The 25,616-nt window shown below is 47.6% G+C and overlaps 1 protein-coding gene across 2 annotated transcripts in view; it reads right to left on the bottom strand.

Annotated features, from left to right (window-relative positions):
• Positions 1–25,616, bottom strand: part of LOC138492597 (coiled-coil domain-containing protein 74A-like) — a 276,626-nt gene that overhangs the window by 133,531 nt on the left and 117,479 nt on the right. For both annotated transcript variants that reach the window (XM_069619879.1, XM_069619880.1), the window contains 2 exons: positions 12,399–12,612; positions 12,032–12,132 (listed from right to left, as the gene is read on the bottom strand). In XM_069619879.1, coding sequence (XP_069475980.1) covers positions 12,032–12,132; positions 12,399–12,612 — 315 coding nt within the window. The remainder of the gene's footprint in view (positions 1–12,031; positions 12,133–12,398; positions 12,613–25,616) is intronic.

Genomic DNA, 25,616 nt, shown 5'->3' with positions numbered 1-25,616 from the left:
ATCCTCATCTATTTCTTGGCCCTTTCGCAGTGAGCCACATCGTGAGCTGCTTGCACTCCCTCCGTTTGGTCAGTCCTGGTAGATCTTTACCTTCAGCCACTGGTACTCCACCTTTCATTGGTTCATAGCTCTCGGTAGAACCTCCATCTTTTGTTTCACGACCACTGTTCTCAGCCCCTTAGCGCCACCATCACATCGGTAAGCTCTTTCAATAGCCACCTCATTAACACCTTCATCTTTGAAGAGATGGTTAACAATGTCTGCCACATTCCTTTCCACGCCCGCCAGCGTCTCCCCCTCCGACTCCTTCAAACTAATGACCCGAAGGTTGTTGCGGCACTCCATGTTCTCCAGGTCATCTAGTTTTAGCTTCAGAATCATCTCTCTCGATGTAATAAAATGCAGACCATTGTCCTTGTGGTCTTCGTGGAGGTTGTCATCCCGGGCTGCGGGTGCCATTTTATTTTTTCCAAAATGGAAAATTGTTGTTCCATTCAGGACCCACAATAGTGGCCTAGCGTTCTGATCCGAGGCACTCGAGCTACAGTCGGTGAACAACGTCTATTTCTAAAGACTGCAGACGCGATGGCTCTGCATCTCAACACTTGGTAAGCCGTACCTTGCTCAGCGCTACATTTGTTTATACTCTATCCTGGCCTTGAATCGTTGCCCTCCTTGCTCTGCCTTCCTTCTGCTGCTGTTTTGCTGTACCTCTCCTTCCCCGATTGCTCCACTTCCAGGGTGATTCTCGTTCCTTCTGCCTCTGCAGACTGAAGCCGAGTTCCTGCACTTACTCTGATATTCTTCTAATCTGCTAACAACTGAACACAGGTTTTTACTTCCTTCTGGAAGGTTTTTGTCCTGTGCACATTGACAGTCACACTTTCGAGGCAGGGTGGCGTCTGGGGAAGCGTGCCCCTTTCTTCATGATACTCGAACAAAACAAAAGAAGCGACAAGAAACAACTTTCCGTAAAATGTCTCGGGAAACACAGGTGAGCCCTACCAGCGAACCTGCAAATTGTGTCACTGGACTGGATTCCAGGTTAACCAGCCTTGCGTCTACCTTCACCTCCAGTAGATCCGCTGACAGTTGGTTGCTCTCAAGGCCTTACATCTTCTCCTCTATCGTATCAACTCTGCCTCTCAATTCCACCACAGAGGCCTGAATATCTGATCAGAGGGCCTTTATTTTGCATGGAATGTTCCAGACATCACTGTTCGTCGTCTCTTCCTCCCTTTCTGCCTCCCCTCCTTTCCTGCGAGTGGGGCCCTCCATATTGGGTGGGGGCCTTGCAGCCTCTGGAATTTCTGCAGGGCCTCCACGTTCCCCCTTCCAGCTGGTCCCCCACCGCAGGTCCTTGGTCCTCCACCACTCTCTCGCCAGTGCTCACAGACCCTCACTGGGCAAGCCACGGGTGCCGCATTGGCCCCCGGGTGTCTGTACTGCAAGCAAGAGTCACTCTAGCCTCTACGGACAGTCCTCCTTACACTCACAGTTCAGCTAGCCATCACCTACCATCAGAGGTGGGCACGTGGGTCTGGTGTCTCCCAGCATTGATCTCCAAGGCCATCCGCTCTCCATCTGATTACTGCAACCCTCCCGGGCACTGCAGACTAATCTCAAGTCTCTCACGGCATGACCGACACCACACCTGCTTCGGGGCTCAGGCCGCCCCTCCTCTAGGGCATGAAGCATGGCCCGTTCTTGCTCCCTGATCACCTCCCCCCTCACTACGGTTTCCGTGGTAGCCTCTTACCCTATCCGGGGGAGGAGGAAGAGCAGGCCTTCCAAACTTGTCACAGGCCGCAGGGCCCCAAGTGAAGCATTGTGGCACTCACGCCACCCCTCTCCGCAGCGCCCCTCACAGCGTTACTGCACGGCTGCTGACCGAGGCCCTCCTACGGCTCCACACCCAGCCACCAACATCCTCACTTCTCGGGTGCACCTCGGTGTCTCACCGTTCCCATGACATTGTGGACTGTGGTCTCATTGCTCTCCAGGGGTAAACTTTGCCACAGTTCTATGGGGGAGGAAGGCTAGTGATGGAGGACTAGATCACGTAGCCATCTTGGCACGTGCCCCTTGGCGGTCTCCTGCACCAGCATTTTAACATCAGACAACCCACATAAAAACTTTGACAGGTTGAACACTGCATTTGCACTCAACATGGGCATATTCTAAGCCAGCATGCTTATCTTGGTTTCATACGCTGTACTGGATAAACATACACTGCCATAATGGGGAAAACTTGTGGCTAGTGCGGTTCAGCATTGCTTTGAAATTAAGCACAAACAATTGCAAATAGATCTTGCAGCTATGAATTCACCCATGTACAAACAATTGCAACTTGCGATTAGTGTGTGTTTGTGTGTGCGCCCAAAATATTTACTTGCAAATTATGAGATCCAATAGAGGGAGCAATGATTCTGACCCTGTCATTAATTTTTCTTTAAGTATGGCAGCCGTGGCTTAAACCGCAGCTTTCACACTTGCATTTCCATCCCACAGACGGGGATGGACAGGTTTCCCCCGAATCCCTCTCGAGCATTTAACTGAGATGTATAATTCAAGGGCCCATCTCAATGAAATACACTCCCAGAAACCATTTGGTTGCTGGAACCATTCATGCCTTCGTTTTGGGCCGACACTAGTGTATGATATGATATGTCATTTATAACGCACCTGTACACAATTGATTCTAGACGCGACAAGACAAGGAGGGGGGAAACAAAAGGGAGGAAAAAACAACGATCTTACTAGGCCTTGTGTCATTCAGATTGGGCAAGGGAAGGGGGAGGCGGGAAGTGCCTAGGGTAGAGGGAGGATGGAGAAGTGCAGGACAAAGGAGAAAAACAAGTGTGCAGCCAACGGGTGGCAAATGAGTGCAAAAGAGGGACTGTAGAGTTTCAGATTCAGACCACAAGTGGAGGGGAGCCAAGAGGCAGTGCAGGGTTGCAGCTGTACAGGCAGGGACCTGGGCCCGAATTCAGAGGTTGGCCAGGTGACCAGTGCATAGAACAGGCAGGTGATCAGCAAGGGAGAGGAAGAGAGAAGGCAGAAGGAAAGAGAAAGGTCTTGCGTTGCTTCCGTAGATGGTTCTGCTCAAGTTTCAGAGAGACAGGTAAGCTGTTCCAGAGGGAGGCCCCAGCCGAAGAAAGATCTGCCCGCAACTCTTTGCTTGGAAAATCAACTGACCCTCAGAGAGTTGGAGTGGAAGAGCGGAGAGCTTGAAAAGGCAAATATTTAGGAAGAGAAAGTTGGAGGTAGTGTGGCCCCAGAAAGTCTTGAGGACAATGCAAAGGGTCTTGAACTTGATCCTTGCCACCACTGGGAGCCATTGAAGGGATTTCAGCGCTGGAGAGATACGATCCATGGGCTTGAGGCCAGGGACAAGTCTTGCCGTCCTGTTCTGGATGAGTTGTAGAGGAAGGAGAGGGGAGACAGGAAGATTTAGAAAGAAGCTTTTGCAGTAGTACAGCCTAGAGAGGACCAGAGCTCTGGAGACAGTGAGCTTCTGGGGGAAAGTGAGGAAGGGAAGAAAACCTCTGAGGAGGTGCAGCTGGTAGTTTAACTTCTTAGCGATGTCGTAGATATGAGGAGAGGAGGGTGTGGAGTTGAAGATGACCCTAAGGTTCTTAGCCTCACAGGTAGGGGAAGGAAGAGGGCCCAGGGTGGGTGGCCAGAGAGTGAGAGGAAAGGGGGGCTGCAAAGGGGCTGGACAGCGCATCTTTGCCGTACTGTCCAGCCCTTCCTGAAATGCACAGCTCACCTTTGAGAATAAGGTGACATGTGCATTCCTAATAGCGCAAAGGAAACAAGTGCATTCTCTGCGCTCCTTTCATTTGCACTACTTTTTAAGACTATGCCCTAAAATAGTCATGAAGTAATTTCAAAGCTGCATAAATAATTTTTCTCCCCCTTGGGAGCAAATGCTGCAACAAATCACTTTTGGGCCCAGTAGAGGCAGCTCTTCCAGCATTGCTTCAAAAGTTATATCGATCGCGTTTATGCTAATGAGAATTTTTAAGAGACCAATGTACTGCAAGAACAGCACACTTTGAACTAATCTAAGATTGCGTGGAAAAGGCCATTCAACTACTTGATGCAGAACGTTCATGAGGCCCTTTTGCCCATCCCATCTCCCTCCTGCTCCTACCTGTGAGGCGTCTGTCAGCTGGCCCGTGCGCTGCCTCTAGAAGTTCAGGACAGATCCATCTACCATGACTCTGACCTCCCTGGGATGAGTCCCCTGCCAGGTTACCTTTATCAATACGCCTCCGACGAGGCCTCTGTCTTCACTTGAGCCAGATTATGTGCACTGCAGAGGAAGCTCTGCTTCCACTGTCACATTAGCAACTCCTACACATGTAAGCATTGTTGTCTACCGCATGGCACCCTTTAATTACAGGAGGGCATAATGAAACCACTTTAACCCAGATTGGTGTATCTCGCTTTTGTAATTTACGATAACAGAAAGAACAACCTGATGTTTGGCAGCTCCTGCAGGCCAGAGATTTATGCAACTGCCCAGTTTGCCTAGAACTGGCATTGGCCCCAAAATCCTGCCATCTTCAGAGACTGCATCTTACAACACACCTGCAGCCTGCTCCTGCTTGGCAGTCTGGCCCGCATGGACTCCCTACTGCATTATTGCCAAATTATAGTGCAATTTAGTTCTGGAGGGTTGGGTTTGTGTATTCCTTGTTTCCCAAACATCTGCAGTAACTCAAGCTTTAATATGGAAAGCTGCATAGCTCCATGGAATCCCAGCGAAGTTTACAAACAATGTGAGAAAGGGAAAAATAAAACAGCAGCCACTACATGGTATTACCTTGTTTTATTCTTTACCGTAACAGGGATAGTCACTTGCTTTAGATACGTTTCTGTGTCTCTCTTCTTTGTTTGTTAGGATTGATCCCCTTTTTCTCACAACTTTTCTGGGTTCCTTAGAGTTTGGTCATGAGCCTATTTTCCCCCTCTCTGCAGGTTCTGGTGGATAAGAGACTTTCGCTTCTGGTCCCACTTAGGTTCTTGTAGCTCCCTTTCCAGTTCGCCCACGTATAACATTCTGGTTCCTCTTCGCCGTCCTCGGTCTCCTGTTTACAGAAGAAAATGAACAACTCTTTAGATTGTTCAGCCCCTTTTATTCCCCACCCATTCTCCTCATTGGGTCTTCCCTACTCCTCACTTGATTCCCCGGTTTTGGACCAATAATGTTAGTTATCGCCTCCACCTCTCACTAGGATGTCCAAAAGAAGGTCCCTCCCTCTTTTATCCCTCAATGATTGGGAAGGTCCAAGCCTCCCTGCCTCCAGACCTTCCACGTGGTGTCTTGCCCCGACCCGCTCTCCTCACTAGGCCCCACAGAGCTGAGAATGACTGCCTCCTACACAGCCTCACTGCTGGTTGGCAAGAAACCCCACGAGGCTGGATGCACCTGCTGGCCACAACCTTCTCCATCTGCGCCCGTAGCCTCAGTTCATCCCTGGTGGTCTTCCACAGCGAGCTTCCCACAGGCGGTGATCACATTGGCTCGGTCTCCCATTCCTCCAGTGGTATCTTTTCTGTCTCCAAAGCCTGACCCGCAGGCAGTGGGACCGGTGCCCGTCCTGAGTCGGCGGCAGCAGCAACGTCTTCTCTCTGGGCTCAGATGTATGCTTGCTTCCTGTTAAGTGGGTGTCTGGGGTGTTTGGTCCATCACACATTCCCCCCAACAAGCCATGATCGGACAGGGAATAAGAGCGGGATAGGAAGTCGACCTGGGGTAGGCACCACCCAGGCGAATAAGTTGCAGTGAAAGCAAAAGGCTGAAGTGACAGAAACCACTGCAGGGCCTGCAGGTTCAAATACTTTTGACAGGAGAGCCAAATCAAAAGGTGCATGGTCTGTGACCATGTAAAATGCCGACCCAAGAGGTAATAATGAAGCATTTCTATGGCCCACTTCACAGCAAAACACTCTTTTTCCATGGTGGAGTACTTCGTCTTGTGAGGAAATAGTTTTCTCTTGATAAATAGAACCAGTCTTCGGCCGTGCCCTGCCCTTGAAAAAGGACTACTCCCAAGAGCAACCCTGACGCATTCATATGAAGATAGAAAGGCGCAAAAAAATTAGGACAATTTAGGACGCTGTTGACATCCAGGGTCTTTTAAATTCCCGGTAGGCCTAGACAGCCATTACATTTTTATGGGGTGCCCCTCCCCCCCGGTCTTTTTCTTTAATAAGTCAATCAGCTGTGCTGCCAGTGAGATATGAATCATCTGTAGTATCCGATGAATCCCAGGAAAGCCTGGATTTCTTGAGGCGACGAAGGGAAGGAGAGACACATTAGGGCTTCAATTTTGTCTTTGAGGCTGTAGCACTCAGTTCAACAAATAGTACCCAGGGTATTTGATATGGGAAGCTCCCACGGTTGTCTTCTTGGGGTTTATTTTGCGCTCTGCTTTGGGTTAAGGCATTCAGCACCTGCCCCACATGTTCTAGATGGCTCTCCCAATTCGGATTGTACACAGTTACATCATCAAGGTAGGCTACTGCATATTCCTGGTGACTTTGTAGTGTTTTGTTCATCAGCCTCTGGAAGGTAGCAGGAGCCCCATGTAGACCAAAAGGTAGTACCGTAAAATGACAAACAGATGGGGGTGGCAAATGCATTTTTTCGGTTTTCTTTTCGTAGCAGTATCTGCCAATACCCCGTGTGAGGTTGATGGTGCGGATGTATTTGATTTGTGCCAGTCTTTCCAGCAGATCTTCTATACATAGCATGGGGTACGCGTCTAATGTTGAAATGCAGTGTCATTTCCTAAAATCCATGCAGAACTTGATACTCCCATCCGGCTTTGGTACCAACACCATTGTGGAACACCACTCACTGTTTGATGGCTCTATAGTGCCCACATCTAACATTATTTGTACCTCTTATTTAATGGCTGCTTTCTGTGCCTCTGTTATTCAATATGGCCATAACCGGATTATGCAACCAGGCAGCGTCTTGATGCAGTGCAACACTTCCTAGGTTTTCCCAGGTAGAGGTGTTCTGATATGAGTGTAGTAAGCAGTCCAACTGTACCAGTTTTTCAGGTTCTAATTCTGGGTTGATGTTCAGTCTCTCTACTCTGGCGTCAGTATTCATGGCTTACATATCAGTGAGTTCCAGGGGGCCGATCTTCATCACGGCCACCTCCACGGGGGTTCATTTATTTTCAAGTTTGTTTATTGGCATTTATCGTAACTTAATGACATATGGCGAGTCAACTGTGCCATTTCATGCAAAGCTGAATCAAAAAGAAAGAAAGAAAAGAAAGAAAAAAAAAAATTGAAATAAGAAAATGAAAAAGGGAGAACTTTCCCAATAATAACATATCCACAGGGGTTCATGCCATTGTTTCAGGAGGTTTACATGGTATTTCTCTATCAGTTGTTTTCAAACCTCTTGAATGACCCTATAGGTCACTGGTTCCACAGCCTTGTCTATGGTGTACGGTCCCCTCCAAGTGGCCAACAGCTTGTTTTCAGAGGTGGGCAATTGCACAATCACCTTGTTCCCTTGTTCAAATGACCTCATTTGGGTTCCCCTGTTATAATAAGCTTTGTGGACCATTTAAGACGGCTTTAGATTCTTTTGTGCGACCTCTTGTAGTTTTTCCACATGTTGGTTCAGCTCTTGCACAAAATAAACAAGAAGGGTTTGTTTTTCTTAACAGTTAATGCAGGTTGTGCCCAAGCACTGTTTTGTAACACGAAGAGAATCAGGGCAGTCAAACTGGTAATCCTGTCGAGATCAAGACTGATTTTCTTGGCCGGTTTTTGTTTCCATTCCTCTTTGAGCATGTCTAACAAGGTATGCAGATTTTTCCCAAATAACAGTTTGAATGTACTCTGTGGATGACTGTCGGATGTTTCGGAGAGTCATTAGGATTTGGGGAAGGATGCTGTCCCAGTTTCGATCCCCGGAGCCTACAGACATATTTTAGCATTTGTTTAATGGTCTGTTAATATCTATTCACAGGACCACAAGTTTGGGGGTGATACGCATACATCAGATCCTCAAATGTTCTATGTGGAGTACCTGGTAAACTTTCATCACGGTAGAGGTGAAATTGGTTCCCTGATTGGTCACAATCTCTTTCGGGATACCAATTTGTCCCATTAACAGTTTGAGGACATCATATACATTTTCAACTGATGCTACCCGGAGCGGAAGAGCTTCCGGATATTTAGTAGCATAGTCTACTACTACCAGGAGGTATTGTAACCCCGACTGGTGGGTTGCAGCAGGCCCACGATGTCCAGGTCTACCCTTTGGAACAGATCCTTGATCAGAGGCATGGTTTGTAATGGGATGTATGGTACATTAGCCCTGTCCTTTAATTGACATTCTGGGCACTGTTGACAACAGCTTGTTACTTCCCCATTTATCCCTGACCAAAAGAACCTCTGGGTGATTTTGAACATCGTTTTTTTCAGTTACTTGGTGTCTTTCTCCCACACTGTGCTCCTATACTTGTACATTACCAAAGGCTGTCACCTCTGTTCAACATCTTTCTCCTCAAGTACTCTGTAGTAGAGTCTCTCTCTCCTTTCTCTGGTCCTTCCTTCCCTCCATGGGCTTTTCCCAGGCATGTCAGAGTGTTGGGTCCGACTCTTGTGTCATCCTGAAGCTGTCCCTGTATTGATCGATCCGCCAATCCATAGAAGCGGGTAACATCACTCTACTGTTCCATGCATGTTTTCTCCTTTGTTTTTCCTTTCGACTGGGCTTGGCCCAGGTACCTCACATTCAGAAACCGGTGCCCGTTTCCATCACCCCTGCTCCATGAACCTTTTGGCTTCCGACCCCACCACCACAGATTCTGGCAGAAAGGGAAACACAGTGGCAGGTTTTCTTAGGTCTTCCCCCAGGAGTCACATGTAGATTGTTTGTAGGGGGTATGACTATGTCCCTGTGTACATACTGCAACCTTATCTGTGGTTCTTTCCCGGTAAGGGTCCCCTCCAAATTGGCACTTACGGCTGTGTGTAGGCTCCTAGAGTCTATCATGGCTTGTGTATTTCTTCTGTTCACTTCGGCATCGCAGGAATATGGAACTCTCTTAGAGGTCTGATACTGGCCTTTCGGTTCGGCTCCTCAATCGTCGCCATTTTCATAAGCGCCAATATCATTGGGTTCTACGGTCTGTGTCCTAGGACAGATTCTTATCTGTCTCCAGTGCCCACATTCAAAGCATTCTGGCTGTTTGGGCAAAGGGCCACTAATCAGGGAGGATTCCACCCCGGCTCATTGCTTGAATACTTTGCTTGGTCTTGATCAGTCCATTTAAACATTGCAAGAATTGGTCTGCCTCCTTTAGGTCATGAGATTCCAGGTTGATGGACCAGGCCTGGTTTGGTGCCCATAGGTACAGTCATAAGACAACTGGTTCCAGCCTTCTAGTAGACGGAAGCAATGTTGTAAGCTTCCAAGAGGATTGGCCGGTGAGGTTGCCTCACCCATCTTCGTATGGGGTTAGGAAGGGCCTCTATAAATCGTTCCAATGCCACACAGTCTGTCATTGCTGCCACAGTGGCTGTTGCTGGCTGCAACCACTTGTCTTCTAGGTATTTGACCCTATAGTACAACTGTCACAGGGTCGCTGAGCCGGGTCTCTCAGAATTTCATCTGGTACATCTCTTCGCCATTTCCCAACCTCTCCAAAACAGCATTTTAAATGTCCACAAAAGGTGTGTCCCCAACTGGGTTTGCTGCCTGACAGGCATTTTGCATGTCCCCCAATCATCAGGGGAGCTATGTATTGGACCCATCTTTATTGTGGCCAGAGAGCATTTCTGGCTTTCCTCTCAAAGTTTACAAAAACACTAGTCATCTACTCCTGGGTAAACTTCTTAAAACCGTGGTGCGACCTGATGGGTGACTTGTAGTGGTGCAGTCGGTTAGATGAGCTTGCAGCATTTAGATGGTTTGATGAAATGCGTTTTTATCTACCTGGGATTGTTGGGTTTGCAGTTGAACCGCTTGTTGCCCTCCATCAGCGCTTACAGGGTGTCTTCCTGATCCCACTTCTGGCACCACTTGTGAGCAAGGTTTAAAGAGGACAGCAGCAAACATGTGGTGTTCATTTTAGTTCCACAGATAGTTTCTTCTTTTTCTTATGTTTCGGTGTCTATCTCTTCTTTCTTTGCCAGGTTTGATCAATGTTTTCTCTTACCGCTCCTGCATTACTTAGGGCAGGGTCATGAGCATTTTCCCCTTCTCTCTGCAGGTTCTGGTAGGTTAGAGACTTCTGCTTCAGGTCTCTCTTAGGTTCTTGTAGCTTCCTTTCTGTATGCCCAGGTATAGCACTCTGGTTCCTCTTCGCTGTCCTCTATTTCCTGTGTACTTTCAGCTCATTCTAGTCCCACCCCTTATCCTCATTGGGTCTTCCCTACTCCTCCCTTGATTACCCGATTTTGGACCAATAATGTTTGTCCCTGCCACCACCTCCTACCGGGATGTCGGAAAGAAGGTCCCATCCTCTTTTAATCCTCCATAATGGGAAGGTCCGTGCCTCCCTGCCTCTGTACCTTCCCGAGGTGTCTTCTTTTCCGCCCGCTTTCCTCACTCTGCCCCACAGAGGTGAGAGTGACCACCTACTACACAAGGATGCCAGCCGAGGCTAAATGGCCCAGCTGGCCGCAATCTTTTGCCCCTGTGCCGCCTCCTCAGTTCATCCCTTGTGGTTGATGGGGTCTTCCACAGCAGCCTTCTCTCAGGCTGCGTCTTCTCTGGAACTGCTGCCTGTCCTGCAGGTGGGGGATCTCTACAGCACCCATTCCAACAGTGACATTTTCCCCATCTCGGTCCATCCCTCATGCAGTGGTCACAGTGCCCGTCCTGCTTGAGTTGATGGTGCCAGCATCCTCTCCCCGGGCTATGGTGTATTCTTGCTTCCTGGTTAGTGGGTGTCTGGAGAGTTCGGTACATCACACTGCATATTTGGTAAAAATTAAGATTTTTTTTTCCCCAAAAATCTTGCTAAACTGACTCAACAAATGCATGCCCTCTCTGATTAATGAAGATCAGAAGAGTTTTTTAGTGACAAGACATTACCCTAAGCCTACTCATATTTGGTTTCATGCTGTAGACTTTGTCACGAAAGAAAGTATGCCTTTGGTGATATTAAATGGAGATCCTGAAAAAGGAATTCATTTGGTAAACTAGGTACATTTTGTACCCTATGCAAAACAAAAATATGAATTTGTTAGACGTATTGAACATGATGATCCATCAGCAAAACCTGTTATCTTGTTAGTAACTGGATTTTGAAAGAAGAACAAGACTAGTTATCCCCTACGCCCCATCTCCCCATTTGCTTTCAACATAATCTTAGAACGAGTATCACAAAACCCCAGGCAGGACACCAATATTCCACCATTCCAGTATAAAGATTTGTAAGTAAAAATACAACTCTATGCTAATGATTTAATCCAAAACACCTCAGGTGCAGAAGCTGTCCGTTCCACAGGCGTGGGTATTGTCTGAAGCAGGGAAAGCGTGGCCAGGGTGAATCTTTGTTGTGGGTGATAGCCTCCCCTGCCAGCCAATTCTGGAATAGGTACCTTGTGCTTTAGGTCTCCATAACTCGTATGTTCTTAGCCCCAAACTTGAGTGGAGGACCCACTGTTTAATAAAATAAAATGGAACCAAAATTGCATTAAGAAAGGGGGGTTATCTGAAATCGTAACTTCATAACAGGTCAGAGTTTTTAGGAGACTGTGATTAACTTCCCTCAGAAGTAACAAGAGTGTAATAGAACTGGCATTGTCTTTTAGGAGTCTGCAAACGTCTTAACTGGATGGTTAAAGACAACTAAAGAATAAAAGCTGAAACTGGAACAAGACTGCACAGTAATGATCTATATTTTGATAAACTATATGTAGCCCTTTTATCGCTGGGTTCTGATCCAGATGTGAAATACAAGATTTGCTGCTAGACCTGTAGCACCATCTATCACAGCCCCACACTGCTGGAAATTACATAGTGAAAGGGTACCTGGGAGGATGGCACAACAATGCCTTGGCCACAAGATACGATTCTGGTGTCCACTTATTGGTGTAGACGACATCCTTCAGGAATGTTTTTAAGTTCATAAGCTGAAAAACATATAGATGTAAAGCTGTAACATCAAATTAACATGTTTGCCAGATAAGAGCTTCCATATTAAAGCCACCCCTTTTTGTGCACAAGCCCTTGCACCATATATTTACCATCAACAGTCTTCCGTGCCCCTCTTAGCATCCCAACAATGGTCTTATTTAGCTGTCACGGTCAGCTTTCTCAACCGAAATTTCTCATCCCAGACACCCAGCTAGACACCTGATCTGCAATTGATTCTCCTCTATAAGCCTCAACGTCTTACCTCCTGGGCCTGTGTGTGGTTGATGTTCCAGAGCTGATGGATAATGTTCTCACACTCCGGCAGGGTGGGGGCATGCGGAGGCTGGCTGGTGGCCCCGTTAACCAGAAGGGGTTTCAGGGAAATTATTGGTATGCGGACCTGGCTCGGTCGAAGCTGAGTTGGTTCTGTTTGAGTGGAGGATAATGCTCGTTCCTCGAGGGTGCCATCTCCACAGCTGTAATCACAATACATGACAGACTCAGAGAAAGGAATGTCTCAGAACGCAGCAGACACTGATGGACAAAACTAAATCGGTCTATACACAAAGTATCTTTTACTGTGGGAAAATGCACAGAGGAACACATACGCAGTTTGGAAGTATAAAGTACAAGCAGGGAGTTCCAGTGAAAATGACAAATACATTAGTGGAGTAGACAGGCAGCTCTTAATTTAATTCATAAGTAAGAGCAAATTATTCAGTGCAGTGACTTCTGTACTGTTAGTGCAAAGACCCCTTTCCTTCATGCGTGTCGGTCCCAGGAAGGGGACAAGATGCAGACCATTTTGTTAATGGCATCCGGCAGGCCTGTGCAGACGTACCTTGTGTTGGTCTAATGGGGGCAGTGTGTTCATACAGAGGAAAGGGCACTGTGGACTAGGACTACCGTAGTCACTATGTTGCACCTGTTCTTGTTCCTATGGCCAGATCCCCTTTGCTCCACACATATGGAAGCCTGCAAGCTGCTGAGGACAACAGTGCTTTGGTGCTTATACCTCTGGCACAGGCCAATTGCCCGCTCCGCTCACTACCTACAGAGACTCTTTACTTGACTCCAGCTCTTGACATGGCCAAATCCTCTTATTACACTAATCTTGTTTCATCTCTCCACTCACATCCTCCCAAACTATCCAGTTCCCGCCAGGTTAGATTTCCTTCCTGCGGAACGAGACCATTTCCTCCTCTCATTCTCTGCCTATGAGTTTGCCTCCTACTTCTCCACTAAAATACAGGGCACCTTTCCATCTCTGCCACCCTCTCCCACATTACCACCTTTCCCACACTCTCCTCTGTATCTCACTTATCGCCCCACCCCCTGCAGAACTTCCACTCATCCTTCATTCTGCCAACCGATTTTGCTCCGGTCATCCCTTTTGCATCATGAATTGTTAAAGAACTTTCACTGTCACCTCTGCTCATCTCTTAGCCTTATTCAACCTCCCTCTCTCAAATGGTATCTTCCCAGTCTTTGAAAAAACGGAACTATATAAAAATACAGCAAAACTGAAAATGTTGAACTTTTTGCAACTACTTTATGGAAAAATCAATTCTGGGGAGACCTCCACATTCCCCCATTTTAATGTATACCCTAACCCATCTATATTTTCGCATAACGAGTTTTCAAACCCTTCAATATTATAAGATTTGCAGTCCTTATTATAATTATAATTTATAATTGTTCTTTTATAACGCGCTTAATAACGAAGACCAGTTTCTAAGCACGAGACCGGGATTCAAACCTGTGTTGCTATACGTTGTCTTGCTTCCAAGACAAACGTGTTGCCCCTTAGCTATCCTCCCGGCCCGGTAATGGTGTTTGCAGTAATGGGGTGATACCTTACGAAACAGCAACAGACATACCTAGCCTAAAGAAATCCAGTACGGATCCCAATAACCCCTCATTCAACAGACCTTTCTTTTGATTTTCCTACCACACTAAAATCCTTAAAGGGTTGTCTTTAACTGCATAGTCAACTATCTTGAGATACACTCAATTGCTGACCCTCAATCCAATCCGGAGTCTGGTCCAATCACCTCACTGAGACTGCACTCATCCACATCGCCAATTCTCTTAGTACTCCCCATTACTCACTGCTCTGCCATCTTAATCCATGTAGACCTTTTCACTGCTTTTGACAGTGTGGATCACCCTACAAACTATTTTCTTGGCTTCATGGACACCATACTCCACTGGGTATCCTCCTAGCTTTGTGACCATACCTTTTTTTTAATTTTATTTTATTTGTATTTGGCATAAATACCTTTACAAATATTACATCATGCTTCATAATTCATATAAAATATGATTTAAAATCCATTGTTCTTAAAATCATTAACACAAAACAACTTACATATATTTACATTAAACACAATAACCTTATGTCTGCTTCATAAATATATCAACTAACAATTTCAACAGAAATTCTTTTCAAATGTGCTATTAGCAAAACAAAGTATAATCACTAGTCTTATTTCATTTGCTTCCATATCCTAACCCACATACAGTATTCACATAATTGTTTCGATTCCATTTCATCTAAATGGACCTGCAGATTATTTAAGAAGCGAGTTAGGGCTAGAATCAGGGCCTGCCTTGTGCCCCACATACACTGTGCCCACAGCATTTCTCTTCAGAGGTTGAGTTCTGCATTAAAGAAAGACGCGAAATGCATTATACGAAGACCTTCAAAAAATTCACAATAAATCACCAGATTTTTCAGTGTTTGTTTTGTCTCTATTTCACAGAATCTGCATCCTTCAGTTCGTACAACATTAGTACTCTTAATACAATGCTTGGTCCTTTCATTAATATGAAAGAGATCAAGCTTGAATCTTAAGTATACTTTTCTTGCTTTATTGCACAGAAAGATTAACAAGTATTGCATCCTAGGATATTGTTTATGGCTGAAACCTGTAATATCGAAAGTACGATTTATAAGATGCGTTCTGCTCAATAGTTTTTACCCAATCATACTGCATCCATCTCTTTTTTATTTTGTTTGCTCGTTCATACAAGTCTTTGGGTTCATTATCAATCAGTTTCAGATACATGTTAATTTTGGTAACGTAACTCTTTAACGAGGCAGGGTATTCTTTTCCAACCATTTTAGCAAATTCTTCATAAAAAGAGTTTGCCGGTGGACTTATAATTTTCCCATAGTTCACCAACATTCTCCACGCAAATTTAGCTGATAAGGAGTTTAACCCCAGTTCATGCAAAATCATAGTGTTGGGAAGGGCTTTTGGTAGGTCCAGCACCTCTTTCCAGATTCGTCCTTGTATTTTATTTAATATTATTGATAGATCTAATAAAAAAGATCTAAACCATACAAGATGATGGGTTCTATTTTGAGAATGTAGAAATCTAAAACCGGGACTAATGAAAGTTTTGCATGTCTGATGTATATAATTTTCATTTGAGAAATTAGGTGAATTATTTTTATGTTCAGGGTTCTATTCCACATTGTAAGGGAATTTACATCATTTAGATTATATCGCAAGTATCTTCTTTGCAAAACCCTTTGTACAATTGCCCCCTCCAGATGCCAATTGAATTTACACACTTTATTCTTATTCGCAAATACTAGTATGGCACATTTAGAGGGATTAGTTGCGAGTTTATGCTTGGTGGCATATGTAGAGAACAGGCTTAGCTTATTTTGAAGCCCACAGGGTGTCCGATTAAACAGGATGATGGCATCTGCAAATGCCAACCAATTTATTCTCGCTTCTCCTAGTTTAACTGGAAAGATGACCATACCTTTGACATCGCATGGGACCCATCACATCCTCCCAAACACCCCTTCCCATTGGCGCTCTTCAATGTTCAGTGCCAGACGACTCCTTTTAACCCTATAAACCTCTTCCCTCAAACGCCTTTTCTCACGTGGCTTTAACTATTACCGTTTTACTGACAATATTCAGATATTCTTCTTTCCCTCCTTCATCTGTGAAATCTCAGAAAGCATAACCAACTGCCTAACTACTCTTCAAAGATGGAAGTTCTCTTTCTTCCTGCCTCCACCACCACGCCCACCCCAACCCCTTTCTGCCAGATCACCTCTCCCCCAGATCACAACCTTGAGGTTCTCTTTGACTGCAACCTAAAACACTACCCCTTCATCATGGCCAATGCACCATAGCCAGACAATCTCCTAAACATTAGTAAAATGGAGGACATCAGGGGGCGCGTGGATGACGAAAGCCTAGAAGCGCTGCTCCATCACCCGGGCTCTTGGAAGTGATTGTGCCCCCACTTTATGCCCTCCGGGTGAGGGGTTGACCCCCTAGATGGCTGGCTGAGCCTGTGGGCCGCACATCGGCCGAAATCCAGAGAAAGACACGCCGGCAAAGGGGAGTTTCGGTTCCCTCCCCTTGCCGGTGTGAAGGACAGACAGCGGAGAGGGGCTGTGGGAGGCGAGACAGCGGAGACTCTGTGGTTTTGGCATGGGGTGGACTGCCCGGCCCCTGCACCTCTTACAGCAATGGAGGTGAGTGAGGGATCAGGTCTGCCCCTCCCCTCACCGTGCCACCCTCCCGCACTGCCTTCGGGCCACCCCTTGCACTGGGGTCTGTATCTGTACCCATACAGCCCCCCCTTTTTCTTCCTGCACTTATCAGACCTACCCTGTCTGCTGCCTTAAACCTAGCATTTACAAATTGTTTGCTGGCTGCACTAAAACTGTTTGTTGCCTTTATTATTTATTGTTATTTATCTGTTTCTCCTCTGCTTCACACTTTCCACTTCTCCCCCCTTCCATGCACTTTTCCCCTCCCCTCTCCCATGCACTTGCATGTTCTCAATGTCACTGGGCCTAGTAAGATTGCTGTTTTGTTCTCCCCTGTTCCTCTCCCTTGCCTTGTCGCGCTCTGAAACACATGTGTACGAGCGCGATAGAAATAAACTATCAATATCAATATCAGATGGGACCAGAGGCAGATCCCCACCCCCTCACCGACGCAGACATGATTAGGCCAAGCAACAGGCCTTGAGGGACACAGCGTGGGCCCTCCGCAGCTGCCGGACAGCAGAGGCAGCCGGCAGCCCGGCCCCCACAAGAAGAGTTGTGCAGCCGAGGCCCTCTGCGAGATTGAAGGGAAGGACCGGCCCCAATTTAGGGATGTCCCAGGGCCGAGCAGTGATTGCGCCCAGCATAATAGAGCAATAGCAGGACGATGCGGGTCTGTTAGGAGACCACCCGGATAGGGTGGGGAAGAACCAAGCGGTCCTCCAGGGCTCTGGGGCCCATCGGATATCTTTCAACTCCTGGGAAGAAAGGAGGCACATCCACAGAGAACAAGTGCCCCAGAGGTGTGGTCCCCCAACAAAGGGGCACGTGTCCGCCTCCCGGGGTGCTGTGCCTACATGGGATTAGTCGCCCTGAAGGGCCCGGATGGACAGCCAAGGTGCCAGAATATCAGTAGGGGCCTGCCAGTGGACCTACTGGTAGCAGTGAAAGGCCTGGAACAGGAGGCAGAAACTGTGTGTGGTCTCCAAAGATCTGCCCCACATAAAATATAGAACTACTAGGCCACGCAGGTGATCCTGAACGGGGCCCATAACAGGAGGTATATCTCGAGAGGTGTGGGCCCCCAGCCTTGGGGCGTGTGCCCGCCTCCCTGAAAGTGGGGCCCCGGAGGTTTCCGCTTCTGCAACGACCAGTGGGAAACAGTGGTGCTGTTGGTCAACGGAGCACAACAAGGGATCAGGAGTGGCGCTTTGGAGAAAGCACCCAAGCAGTGAACGGTGCTGACCCATCTGGGGACGGAGGTGCTCCAGGCCTCGCATTAGCATCGGGGGGTCGGAGGGAGGGGTGTGGGCCCCCCAACGAGGGGTGTATGCCCGCCCCATCGCCAGGACGTGGACCTTAACCCCCCTCTCCCCCGACTCCCAAATAGTGGCAAAGAGACACATTTCCTTTGGATGCTACACAGGCTGATGGTTTCCTGGTGAACGGGAGGCTGTGGACCGAGGAGGGCCTGGACAGACTTTACCGGCTGGTGGACGAAGGAGGAAGGAATGGAACACCATCAGAGCTCAACCGGGTACAGGGCTACATGGAGGCAAGGTCAAATCTGGTCAAATTCCCTTACCCATGTAGATCGGATCCCACGGCTCACCCTGATTTACGGAAGATGGAGAATGGGGCAGCAGACTCGACAGTGACCAAGAGTGATATGACATCCCTTCTCGATGAAATCAGGAGCATGAGGGCAGATATTGGAGGCACGATGGACAAGATTAGCGTGAGAATGGATAAGATGGAGGAGAGGCGCCAGGTGGTTGAGCACAACCAGTCTTCCTTGGACACACTTGAGAACCAATTGGACGTAAGGATGGGCGAAATGGAGCAAAGAGAAACGGAGATGATCCTGAAGATGGACGATTTTGAGAATTGCGAACGGAAAAATAACCACGCTTCTTTAGGATGCCAGAGACGGAAGGCGAATCAGACAGAACGCTTAGGAGGATCATACATGGCATTTAATTAGCTCCTCTTGGAGGACGACTCTATTGATGAGACGAAGATGGAGAGGGTTCATAGAGGCAGGGATTTGGGGAGAGGTCGGAGGTCCATTTCCATAACTACCTGGATAGACTCAAAATCTTGGAAAGGGTGAAGGCAAAGGGGCCAGTAATGATGGGTACCGCGAGGATCACAATTTTTCAAAACCCGTCTTTTCTGACCCTCACAAAGAGAAGAATGTGTCTTCCCCCTGACAAAATGGCTCAATGAGAAAGGAGTCCGGTATAGGTGGGGATTTCCATTGTCTAGTTCCTTTGTTTGTTTGTTTGTTTATTTATTTATTGTGCGCACCGGACCCTGAGGTAGCAGGGTGCAAGAGACAAGGAGGTTTGAACTGGAGGGTCTGAAGTACAGACTTGTTACGAAGGATGAAATAAACAAAACTGGGGAGCTGCTTGGCGTAGATGAGGGGGCCTCGGGCTCACAAGGTGAAGGTGGAGTGGACAGACAATGGCGTATCAAGGGCCCCAGATGGAAGCGTGTTGCCAGATCAAGGAAGTTTCAGTAGCTAAATACTCCCCCGACAGGCACGCCCTGAATACATAACGGGCAGTGGGTGCTTATTGGCTGCAGTCGCTTGAAGGTCTAGATGGGTCGGTTAGCCAGGGAACGGGTGGGAAGTGGGAGTCTGGGAGAACAGATTTGAGGATCTTACTACTATGGATGGGTTAGTCGAGATTGCTGGGGTTGTAAGAGGCCGTTTGTTTTTGAACGCTAGTTGAAGTTGGGGGCATGAGTGGGGGCACTGGGGATTGAGGTGTCATGAGCGGGGGCCTGGGTTACGGGCCTGTCTGGTGGTTCGGCACTTCTAGTGACAGTAACTCAGTAACTGGAAGTGGAGGGGTGTTGGGGAGGAGGGGATTTGAGGGCAGGGGAATGGGGTTCTCAAGAGTTAAAGGTGTATTGGAATGTCTTGATCTGACGATGTTATACGCACGCTTCCGTTCTAGTCCAGTGCAATGGGGAGGATCAACTCCCTGGTGGTTAAAGGGGTGTGAAACAACATCAGGGTATGGCTGACTCAAGGGGAGGCGACAGGGGGGGAGGGGACAACCTGAGGGTATGTACGCTGAATGTGAAAGGGCTGAACTCCCCAACTAAGCCGTGCCTGGTTGCTAGGGAATTTAGAAGATCTGAGATGGATGTCCTATTCCTCCATGAGATGAAATACTTGAGGGGCGAAGAACGAAGGATTCCCTGTAGTCTGGTGGGCGGACAGTATTGGGGCTCTGGGATAACGAGGAAAACCGGGGTTGGGGCTACAAAAGTGTGGTCAGATGTTGAGGAAAGGGCGGCTTTGATCACAGGGCAGATTAAAGGAATCGGGTTCACATTTGGCACAATGTGCGCCCCAAATCAGGGCCAACTGAGGTTCCTGCAGAGAACCCTGGAAAATATCATGACTGGGGATGGGGGGAACTTCACACTGGGTGGAGACTTCAATGTCTAGAGTGATGTCGGCGTGGACCAACAGTCCAGGAACTCCGGGGAGCAGGAGCCCCAGCACTAGACGGGCAGGGAAATGGGAACCACCATGGTGCTATACGGGATATCTGGCGCAACCTCCACCCACGCGACAGGGGGTTCACTTTTTACTCCGCCCCACACGGGACCTTGACGAGAATAGACTATCTAAACATATCCATGGACTTGGCTTTGGTTTCGGATATTCATCCCATTAGTTGGTCTGAAAATGACATTGTGTCGGCCAATATTGGTTGGAATGGCCTTTGCCCCAGGGGCTCTAAGTGGAGATGTAATGAATCTCTGTGGGAGGACCCATGTTTCAGGGAAGAGCTAGAGAAGGGTATCACAGAATTTTTTGATCTCAACGACACTGGGGAGGTGCGTAAGGACATTGTGTGGAAGTCGACGAAGGCTACATGGAGAAGGATATTGGTTAGAGAGGGGGCTCATAGAAAGAGGGAGCGGACCCTCGGAGAAAGGACTGCTGGACAAAATAAGGGTCCTGGAGAGGCAGGCACAGTTGACCACAGAGGGTAGCGAGGACCTCATCCAAGAGGTGAGGAGCGTGAAGGAGGAACTGAGAGTCCTTGAAGAAGGAAAAATAGTCTGCAGCCTACAATTTTTGAAACAGAAGTTTTATGAGAAAGGGGACAAGGCAGACCCCTTTTAGCGGCCAGCCTGTGTGGTCAGCGAGCAGAGAGGTGGGTTGCTGAGGTGGAGGTGGACATCTGAGGAGTTGGCGGAAGGGATTCAGGAGGCATTTGCAGTATCCTATGAGTTCCTGTACAGGAGTGAAGGGACAGCAGATGCAGAGGAAATTAGGAAATACTTAGACTCCAAACTCCCCCTGCTCACGAAAACAGAAATCGGAAAGCTTGGAAGCTCCAATCACTGGGGAGGAAATTAGGTTGGCTGTAGGGCAGTTGAAGTTAGGTAAGGCCCAGGGGTATGACGGCTTTACATCAGGATTCTATAGGGCCTTTCTCACGGCCTTGCTCCCCTTCCTAACAACATTGTTTAATGACATTCTGACAATGGGGGGTACCAGACTAGTTCACACGGGCTCGGATTACGGTGATACCAAAGGAGGGCAGGGATCCCTGGTCGTGTGGCTCTTACCGCCTGATTTACCTCCTGAATATAGATGCCAAGATCTATGCCAGGGTACTAGCTGCAAGGTTGGAGGGATACTTGCCGAGACTTGTCCACTCAGATCAGGTGGGGTTTGTAAGAGGAAGATGCTGCATTTCATTAACGAGGTACAGGGCTGGGAGGTTGACCCTACCCTACTTTACATAGATGCCGAGAATGCCTTTGACAGGGTGAAGTGGGACTTTTTGGAGGCAGTGGTAATTAAGTTTGGGGTAGGTAAGAGATTTATAAGGGGCATCATGCCATTCTACGCTTCCAGGGCATGTGTGGCGGTGAACGGGGGATACTCGCGTTGGTTTAATTTAGAAAGAGGGACGAGACAGGGGTGCCCGCTCTCCCCAACACTATTTATACTGTCATTAGAACCATTGGCCAACAGCATAAGGGAGGACAGAGGAGCTGAAGGGATTAGGGTGGGAGAGAACTTGTATAAGTTGGGGCTGTATGCAGATGACATGTTCCTCCACCTGATAAATCCATTTATATCGGTTCCCGCAGCGGTGGAGTTGATTGAGGAGTATGAGCAACTGGCAGGCTTTAAAATTAATAGGGGCAAGTCGGTACTGTTTCCCCTGGATAGAGGTAAGGATAATGATTTGGGGCGCTTCCTTCCATTGGACATGAAGGTGAATGTGGGGTCTCTGAGATATCTTGGCATCAGTGTTACAAGTGGGCTTGATGGTCTGTATGAGGCTAACTTTCCCCCGCTGATGACAGCCCTGGAGAGGTATTTGGGAAAGGTTTGACCATCTCTTGGATGAGACGGCTGAATGCGCTCAAAATGGTAGTCCTCCCCAAGATCCTTTATCAGTTTCAGATGCTTCCTATTCAGATCCCCAACCTCTATTTCAGAGTGATCAAGGGGACGATGTTACGGTTCCTGTGGCAAGGGAAGAAGCCTAGCGTTTCCAGCGATGTCTTGAGTCTTCCTAAGGAAAGTGGAGGGTACAGGGGGTGGGGCTTTCGGATACACATCTATATTACAAGGCCAGTCAGCTGAGAGTACTGATTCCACACCTTAGAGGACAGAGAAACTTACAATGGGTGGGACTTGACAATCACCACCTGAGGCCGGCGACGGTGGGGGAATGACCATGGGTGCCCAGGACACAGTTACTACGTAGGATACGTGAGCACCCAATCCTGGGCACCATTTGGAGCATCTGGTGGCAGGGTAAAGGGATGTCTAGTGTGACATTGTGGCCCTCACACTTAGGGCAACTTTAGGTACTGGGAGTTCGGGACGAATTCCCCGATCCCTCTAGATTTCAGGCATGGTATGAAGCGGGCCTTGAAAGGATCGGACAAATGTGGAAGGGTGTGCGATTTATTACAGTACTGGAGCTGGAGGATGCCCTAGGGATAGGTACACTCTCCACCGTTACGTTTTTGCAGCTCAAGGGGGTCTTGACTAAGGAGGCATGGAAAAATAAGATACAGAGAGAGCTCCCTCCCTTTGAGAAACTATTCGATACACTTACAGAATCAAAGGGAGTGATAGGGCACTGTACAAGGCATTGGTGTGGTGGACCCAAGGAAGGGGAAGGTGGAGGAACTGGACCCGCAAACGTGGCTAAGGATGTGCCGGGGGGCCTTTAAAGCCTCAGTTTCCTGTCAATACAAACTACACGCATTGAAATTATTACACAGATGGCAATATGACCGGGTTAGCCTATCAAGGATGTACCAGGATGAGAGTCTGATGTGCTGGCATGAATGTGGCTTGAGAGCAGACTATTGGCATTTGTGGTGGGGATGCTTGGAGGTCCAGTCCTACTGGGATGACGTTTTGAGCTGGATCTGGATAGGGTTCATAGACTGAAAGCTCCCATGCTAGTCCTCTTTGGTTTGGAGGAACAAGAGGGGGAGTTTATTCGGGTGCCACCAATGGTACACAGTCTTCTCCTGGCGGGAAGGACATGCTTGGCAACACAGTGGAAGGGAGCACAGCTGCCAGGAAAGAGGGAATGGGTTAATGTAGCCGAAACATATATGTCATGGAACAAATGACGGCGAAGGTCCATGGGGACCACGGTCGGTTCGGTTGAGGCAGACTGGTTGGACTTCTGTTCCGCATATATACACTAGGGTGCTAGAAACCTAGTAGGGGAATAGTGGGGGAGGATGACCCTAAAACGAGGAAGATGGGGAGGAATCATACCTGAACTGGAACGGAAATATGATCATTTGTATAAAAAATTGAGAGCGGTATAGTATGCGATTAATAGTGGAGTTTTGGTCGGATCGGGAGAGGGATGAGGTGGGAAAGCGGTGTCTGAGGGGCGAGGGAGGGGTTTCCAGTTAAAACACATTTTGTAGGTGAGTTAAGTTGCAATCTTCGGGATGTGCTGAGTGGATCAGGGATTTGCAATGTGGCTGTGTAGCCTTGTTTCTGTTATGTTTATGAAAATGTCAATAAAGTTGAAATACAAAAAAACATTGGTAAAATCAGTCCTCTCCTCCCGCACCACACAACTAAAATGCCTAACACCACTCTTGTGGTCAGCAAACTGAACTACTGCACAAAACTATTACTTTTACTTTTTTGATCCCCCCAAAGTCCTCAACTTTTCAAAATGCACCCTTTTCAATGCACCAGATCCTCCTGCACCGCTTCCCACTGTCACCATGCTTGATGGCTCTCCATGCAAACTTGCGCTCTCTTTAAGTTTCTGCTACTCATATATAAAGCCATCCATAGTTTGACCACCCCCACTACCTAATTGAATGCATCGGAATGTTGCTTCCCCTCTCAAACTAGTCAACCCACCGCAGTGGACAGTGGTAGTTTTGACCACTTTACGACCCAGGGTGGAGCCACCACAGGTGACAAACAGGCCATAAGAAAATCTGTGCCCTCGAATTCCCCGATCCCTCTAGATTTCAGGCATGGTATGAAGCGGGCCTTGAAAGGATCGGACAAATGTGGAAGGGTGTGCGATTTATTACAGTACTGGAGCTGGAGGATGCCCTGGGGATAGGTACACTCTCCACCTTTACGTTTTTGCAGCTCAAGGGGGTCTTGACTAAGGAGGCATGGAAAAATAAGATACAGAGAGAGCTCCCTCCCTTTTAGAAAATCTGTGCCCTTGATTCTTTCCAGATAGGACTTTTCAAATTAACTACTCAAGGCCAATGTCACTAAGGACATTGAGGGGGGATAGGTGAGGTATGAGACCCTCTCTCTGTGACAGCAGATCTCCCCCTTGCTGAAAGAGGAATTGGGGGCCTTGTTGGAGAGGCAGAAGGTCTGAATGCCAAAATTGACTGGGCAATTGAACGGTTATGGGGATCAAAAGGCACTCCGGACATTGTTGAAGTTTGTTAATCACCGTAGGTAGAAGAGGCAGGAAAGCAAATGTGTCGAGAAATATTGCCTCTCCCCATAATACAGAAGAAAGACACCACCCAGTCAATTCTGCCCTTGCCTTCCAAGAGGCATACTCGGAGCACTTCCTGTTTTCTTGAATTGCAAATTGGTCCATCAAAGGCAAGCCCCGGTACTGAAACGTCTTGTGCAGAATCTTGTCCATGAAATTTCACTCTTTGAAAGTCCAGTTGCATCTGGTCAGACCATTTGCTTGGCTCCTTATAAAGCCAGCTAGATAGGATGCTATTGGGAAGACATTGTTTTATATAGCCCACCTCCAAAGAACCTGAGCCAGTTTGCAGAGCTGTAGGGACTGTGTCTAGCCTGCTTGTTGAGATAAAACATTGCAGTGGTGTTGTCTGTTTGTATTAGGACCCTCCTGCCCCAGATTGAGGGTAGAAAGGCATTGAGGGCCAAGAAAAAAGCCTACAGTTCCAGGACAATAATATGTTTGCTATCTTCTGAAGGACTCAAAAGGATTGTGCTTGATGGGTCTAGTCGATAGAACGGAGTCCCCCCCAATCCCCTTCAGAGCAAATTGTTTTTTGATCATCCACTAGAGAATCTTATTCATACTACTTGTAACATCTCTACATCTGCAGAAGCTATATTGCTTTTGCAAATCAGAGGATTATGATTGTGTTGTAAAGAATGTAGTCAACTTTGTATCAACTTTCTAGTAATTTTTTAACGACTGACATATGAAATAATTACCTTCATGGTGATTCACGTTCTCTTAGTCTATGCTCTCCCTCCTCCTTCACAACTGGTTGGGTATGCATGCATCCATAGACAGGTCGGAAAAAGCTGAGTGAAAAAGATGGCTGTCCCTTTAAGAAGTTTGAGTTAGTGAGACTGTTTCGTGTGTGTCCCTCCCCATGCCAGGCCCACCCCTCACACCTACATCATCAACTTCCCACACCCAGTTCCTGATTTCATCTACT

Source organism: Ambystoma mexicanum, chromosome 10, assembly GCF_040938575.1.
Source record: "Ambystoma mexicanum isolate Mex_15411 chromosome 10, UKY_AmexF1_1, whole genome shotgun sequence".
Taxonomy (NCBI): Eukaryota; Metazoa; Chordata; class Amphibia; order Caudata; family Ambystomatidae; genus Ambystoma; species Ambystoma mexicanum.
Note: the sequence above shows the minus strand (reverse complement) of the source record. Positions and strands in the feature narration are given on the sequence as shown.